Source organism: Gobius niger, assembly GCF_951799975.1.
Source record: "Gobius niger genome assembly, chromosome: 17".
Taxonomy (NCBI): domain Eukaryota; kingdom Metazoa; phylum Chordata; class Actinopteri; order Gobiiformes; family Gobiidae; genus Gobius; species Gobius niger.
The window spans coordinates 24,671,297-24,677,727 of NC_136868.1; the positions used below are offsets into that span (position 1 = coordinate 24,671,297).

At 48.5% G+C, this 6,431-nt stretch overlaps 1 protein-coding gene across 1 annotated transcript in view; it reads right to left on the reverse strand.

Annotated features, from left to right (window-relative positions):
* Positions 1-2,962, reverse strand: part of syde2 (synapse defective 1, Rho GTPase, homolog 2 (C. elegans)) — a 51,322-nt gene extending 48,360 nt beyond the window's left edge. The window contains exon 1 of the mRNA XM_079575565.1: positions 947-2,962. Within this exon, the coding sequence (XP_079431691.1) occupies positions 947-2,750 (1,804 nt within the window). The 5' untranslated portion in view covers positions 2,751-2,962. The remainder of the gene's footprint in view (positions 1-946) is intronic.
* Between the last annotated feature and the right edge of the window lie 3,469 nt (positions 2,963-6,431).

The following is a 6,431-nucleotide window of genomic DNA, read 5'->3' on the forward strand; positions in this document are numbered from 1 at the left end:
AGGTCTCGAGACAAAAACCTGAACGTAATAATTGCTGCATAAATGGAAGCTAATGCATTTTTGTGGCTATTGTGCAAGGAAAATAACACTGGATACCAGGAACTTCTTTTGATTGACAATGCAATGAGAAAACCATAGAGGGGTTTTAAGCAAATTACTTTAATAGCTGTTTGGAAACCGCTTATGGCTTATGGAAGACTGATTTGGTCATGTGCAATCTGCTTCTGAGTGGCTTTTTATTTTGAAATTGCAGTCGTGTAATGTTCCCCTTAAGAAACGTCAAATCTCGATGTAGCAATTGCACAATGTCTAATAGGCAAGACAGACAATAGAATGTATTGTGCGCGGAGCGAATCCTCTGCAAAATCCCGGAATACCACTCACATCTGGAGTCCATTTAATCGCTGGCTACCGAAACACGCTTCTATTTTAGTAGCAGTATATAACACCGGCTTCATGACACAGATGTTTGGCTTTTGTTTGTGTTTACACCACATTGCAAATAGAATAATGACACAATCGTACGACATTTCGCACGTTGTAGCGCCGAACCCACCGCCCGGAAAGGACCATGACGACTACAGAGAGGTGAGTTAGTTGTTACTGATCTACGCCGTGAGTGATTGACTCTGGAATTTCATGTGTGATTACTTGAGCGTTAAAAAAATGAGCCTAACATTAGTGTGAAGGAGAGAACCCACCACCAACACCACCACCACCACCACCACCAACGGTTAGAAGGCTGTTTTGGTAAGGAAAGCAAAGAGGTCTGAGGAGTCTCGTCCCCTTTTTGCTTTGCGTCCTGGGAGAGTCAGCAGCAGTGCGGGGTCGGACCACCACCAGACGGACTATTATGAGTGGAGGAGAGGGAGAATGGCGACAGTAATCAAGGAAGGGTTTTTGATTTTTAGTGGATTTTTGGAGCCACTCCGTGAGGTCATCCTACCTGGCTGTGCTGAGCTGGAGGAGGAGGAGGAAGAGGGTTGCCTCGGAGACTTGATTGTCGGAGATTTTGCCTTTTTGGACGGCGTCGCCAGTTTCTCCTGGACTTTAGTCCGGGGCAGCGGCGGGGACGATCCCTCGATGCGCTGTTTCATCTCCGAAGACAGCAGGCGACCCTTGTGCATCCACTCTTGCATCTTGTTCACGGTCACGCCATGGCCCTTGTTGGCGACGGAGGCCTGCCTCTGGCCCGAAGTCAGCTCCTGCTTGTTTTCTGATTTTGAAGGCGCATCCGTATTGCTGTCTGTAGACCCCGTCAGGCTATTCGTAGAGCCGCTACTGTCTTGCAGAGGCGCGGTCTGGTCCTCGCTGGCCTCTCTTTGCTGCTCATCCCCGCTAGCAGCATCGTAAAACACCTGCCCTTCTGAAATCTCACCTACTCCTGCAGTAACTTTATCTTGTGACACCGTAGCCTGCTTACTACCTTCCTCCTTTTGTGTTCGGCACACTAAAGGTCCACCTGGATACCTGATAGCTCCGTCACTAGCAGAGCGTCGTAACACCACTGCCCCGAGATTGCAGTTCAAGTTGCCCATGCTTTTGCTGTCACCTTTGCTTCTCGGGAGGTTCTCGCTCACGCACAAGAGAAGCGAATCCGTGTCCGACACCTGCTGTGGGCTGTGTTCCCCCTCGGAGGACCAAGAGTCGCTGTCCATGTTTTTAGCGGACAGCCGCGAGCAGAGACTGTCTCTGGAGTGGCTGCTACAGGAGGACGTGGCCGGCTGTTCGGTCAGAGCCCCATTTACCTGCTGGACATCCCTGTTGATGTCGTTCATCGCGTTTATAAGCAGGTAGTACGCTTCTTGCAGCTGGTTTCTGAGCCTGTCTGTCTCCTGCATCGCGCTGTCACTGACCTCTCCCTTGTCCGTGACCTTTTCCGAATGGGACTTGACAGTTTGGTAAAAGGGCAAAATCTCATTGTCGTAGTAGTCGTCGTCCTCACTGTCTAACCTCTGAGTGCCACACATGGAGGCCAGGTTGAGGTCACAGATTTCTAGCTCAGTGGGGAAAAACGTGGGGCTTTGGAGAGAGGGGCCCCTGAAGTCGCCACCTGCAAACTCTGGCTCATAGCTTTCAATGCTGCTGATGAGGATGTGCTCCTCTGGGTGCGCGGGCAGTGGGATTAGGGCGCCGGTGTCCAAAGTCGTGTTGCTGTCAAAAATCAGCGAGTTTTGCACAACGTCTATGTGTCCGATTCTGCCCTGCGCCGCCACTACACTTGAATGCACCGACTGGCAAATGACTGGATTCGAACCGTCCCCGAACCCTATTGAATCCCCACTGCACTGCCTGGATACGAACTGCTTCCCCCCCGCAACTTTGCTGAGCTCCTGATGCCGCACGTCGCTGTCCCTAAGCACGTGCCCCCCAAAGTGAGCGTCTCTCCGAAGCAGGACCCCCGCGCGCTCGTCGTTACGCCTCGTCTCCTCCTGGGTCGGCTCGGCTCGGGACAACTCCGGTGCTGCGGCCACTAACACTACCCCCCCTGTCCCCGTGTGCAGCAGCGCGCCCTCCACGCCGCAGTTCTCGTAAGTGCTCATTCTCTCCGCCGCGCAATCCAGCTTCGCGAGGAAAACTACCGGCGCCCGCTCGCGCTCTAGCGCAACTTTTTGGTTACCTTCTCGTCCCGCGTACGCAGTGGCCGCCGCAGAGTCGTATCCGCCGCCAGCGCCGCCGATCGTCGCACCTTTCCTGGACTTCTTCCCCCGGAGTTTTGCTAGTAAAGTCCTCCGCAGAGGGTCGGCCATTCCTTTCCCTTGCCCCCCCCCCCCTCTCTTCGAGTTAAATCCCCGCGTTTCGGCTCCGCAGCGCGCTGGCTCCGTGGTGGGAAGGGACGCCGAGTGAGTGGTGCTCGCTGGCCGCGGTCAAAGCTCGACGCGCGGCCGGACTGCTCTCCATTCTCCGCTGTCACCGCCGCTCTGCCGCTGGGATCCAGGCTCAGTTGCTTCAGCCTCGAATGCGCCACCTCTCTCTCTCTCTCTCTCTCTCTCTCTCTCTCTCTCTCTCTCTCTCTCTCTCTCTCCCTCACACACAAACTCAACTCTGTTCTCCCCCCCCCCCCTCCTCCTCCTCCTCTTCTCTCACGCGTGTCCCTCTTTCACTTTAGCGCCGCGCCTCGACTGCACCGCGTGTTTGCAGCTGGGATTGACCATAATATTGTCCCCTGGCTCAAAGTTCATGGCAGATTTGTTTTCTTTCTTTTTTTTAAATTAGTTCACAGGAGAAACGCTCAAAACCAATACTCCTCAAAGCTATTGGGAAAACTTAGTGGGTTAGACAGCTTTTTTACAGATATAAGCCCATGTGTGTGCTACTTTACCCATTTCAAGTTAAAACACATGGTCAGCTCATTATGATTAAGGTCAAGGATACATTAAATTAAAGGCACACTGCGTAACATTTCGGAAACAAACAAAACACTCTCCTAATGACCTACCTGACACAGAAAATGCTATTTTTGCAGTGGGTTTTTGTCTATACATTGGGTGAAATGTTGTATGGTGTGGCTTTAATGTGCAATATCATTTTGATTTTGCATGGTTCATAACAAAACAAACAAACATAACAAAAACGTTCTCTTCCCTTGCAAATGATTAACATTCGTTCCTGCCTTCCTGCATGTTTCTGTGTACAAATCGCTTTCTGAGAAAATGTGTGTTTTTACCAAGAACCAACTGAGATGATTTGTCAAGAGGGGGTTAGGGCGGGCCACAGCTCCTGACCTGTGGAGAATCACTCCAAAGGGGTCTCCTCCTGACAGCCACCCCTGGCTCTTTAGCTCTCCCTTTTCTCCGTGCCGTGCACACACAAACACAGGGCACATAGCCTGCAGGTTTTGACCTGTAAATAAGTGCCCAGACAGGGTCTAGTCAGCCAGTCGGGAGGCAGGCTGAGGCGTCAGGCCCTTCACGACTCCTGCCGAGCAATAACAGATGCTTATCATCCTCTGCTGGAGATGGAGGTAGAGAGAGAAAGAGGGGTGGGATGGGGGACATGAGGGCCCCCCGTCACTGCAGTGAGCTGACAATAACTACCCTCCGTACAATGAGACACTTTTCAGTCCTATTGTATCGGTTTTATTGTCTCTTTTAAAGTTGTCTGCCATGCTTCTTATAGCAAAAGTTGAAAGAATCTTTTATTAAGCAGTTGTCAGTTTCACAGCCTTTATTGTTTGAATCAGTTCTTTACATTATCCAATAAAAAAGTAGCAACACCTCAATCAACATGTGACCAATGCATTCACTAAGTTTATGATTGCAGGACCTCTATAATAGAAATCAGAAAACATATAGTTATATATAGTATCTGGTATATAGTTGTACATTTTACATGCAAATATTAGCCAAGGAGTAAGTGACGAATAAATGCTTGATCACAGCTCTGCACCATTACACAAATAAGAGTATGACATAATGTACAGAGATATTTACATTTTCCAGGTCCATGTTGTTGGAGTGTAGGCCCTTGTGCACTGTTCCACCCTCTGCAGCTTTTCACCAGCTCATCCTTCAGCACATTCCAGGTGGAGGCAACAGCAAACAAATGGCTTAAGGTTCAAGTGTGTTTCATACCTCTCCGTGCACTTAGCCTGGGGTTGTGCCGGGAGCCGCGAGGCAAGGTCAAAAAGGAGAACATCATTCAAGAAGATACAGCGGAGATAAAGTCACTGTCGCCGGTAAAACTTGTATGGATGATTATGTACATAGTTATAGGGAAAAGCACGCAAGAATGGTGAAATGATGATAAAACGACTTTGAAACAGTGGATTCCAAGCAGCAGTGGGATCAGCACATCCTTCCTGCTGAAGTAGACTCTTTTCTCCTCTAATAAAAAGGCCAGGCACAGGTTTCCTCGTGAGACAGAAGCGCATTACCTGCAATTTGATGAAATGCCTTCACGGCTACAAGCGCTTCAGACCAGGGCGCTTTGCAACTGAAGTCAGTGGGACTAAAATGCGTTTTTATTCTGGCACAGGTATATTTCATAAACCTGTTCTTTTACTCAAAGCCGTGCATATTCCAAGTTAGATGAAAACCTGACTATGCTGTGATGCGACTCTTGTTTTTCCCCCTCTCCTGTGCGGTGCCCTTTTGTGGCGGAACATCTGCTGACTGCCCCGTGTGCTCGAGGACAGTCAGGGAAGCGGAGTGTGTTTGGGACAAGGGGGCAGTGCAGCTGTTGGTTGGTCCCCTCCTGATGGCTGCCCCATTGTTCTAACCCTCTGTGCCTCCAGCTCGCTCTCCCTCGCTCTCTTTATGGCCCGCTTCTTCTTCTTTTTTTTTCAGGGGCACGGCGCAGCTAAATTTATGTCCCCCAAACATGAGCATTTCTCAGGACATAAATTAGGCCGGATGATCTCTGTCAGTGGAGCGTTGCCAAGGGGTTCACGGGCTTTACGTTCCATTATTGGCATAGGCTTTCACTTTTCTTTTGTCTCTCAGAACTAAAGAAATGGGCGGGCTATTGTGTTTCTCAAATTTGAAACTTTAATGCATAGCTTTCTTGGTCATTTCAAGTCAGCTGATGTGTATATTTGTTTTTCCAATGACCTTCACTCTTGTTAATAATACTCAAGCAATTTTAATTAAATTGAGATACCAAAAAGCAAACGTTATTATTTTTTTAATGAGAGCACACAGTCGCTGGATCCGTAACATAGAGTGGTTCCCAACTTTTTTTTTTTTTTAAGCCCCCCTGCGAGTGTTGTAGTCGGACCTCTCACATTAAGTAAAGTGTTTGAACTTCAAAGTACCACCTCATAAAATATTTGACCATCCAAGTACCACACCAGACCAAGATCAAGCTCAAATCAGGACTATAACAGGTCTAAAACACTTTTTAATGCATTACTAAAGTGTAAATGAAATCATCTCTGATTAAAATTAGTTTAGATTGAAATTGCGGATGATTCTGGGTACCATCTGATGAGGTACCACAGTATGAGAACCACTGGTCTAGATTATTTCAATGACGTGCGCAGTGACCGATTTCGATCTGGTGGGACAATGCAGTGACCAAGGTCAAACAGTGGCAGAATCCATGCGGATCACTGTCCTGCTGTTCAGTGGGACACCACCACTGAAGTCTTTAACATACCTCAGTGTTATCAGTTGACAATCCCTGACATGTTTATCACGACGAGGAGGCAGACCTTGTGTCTCTACTCCTGTGTCTCTGCACTGCTGATGGTTATGCTGCGTAAGTAGGGAAAGTGATCCAGCTCTAAAATGGACTTTGTTTTTGTAAAGGACACAGGCATTGTTTCTGTTTTTGTACTGGAGGATCCTAATGTTTTGAATAGGCCTAAGGCCTGCTGCTCTGCTTTTGACACAGCAGCTTTAGAAGCATGGTTCTGAGCAAAACATCTGTTAATGTGTTTAGAAAGTGTGCCTCTAGGAAACGTGTGATGCTGGCAATCAAATGTAGCA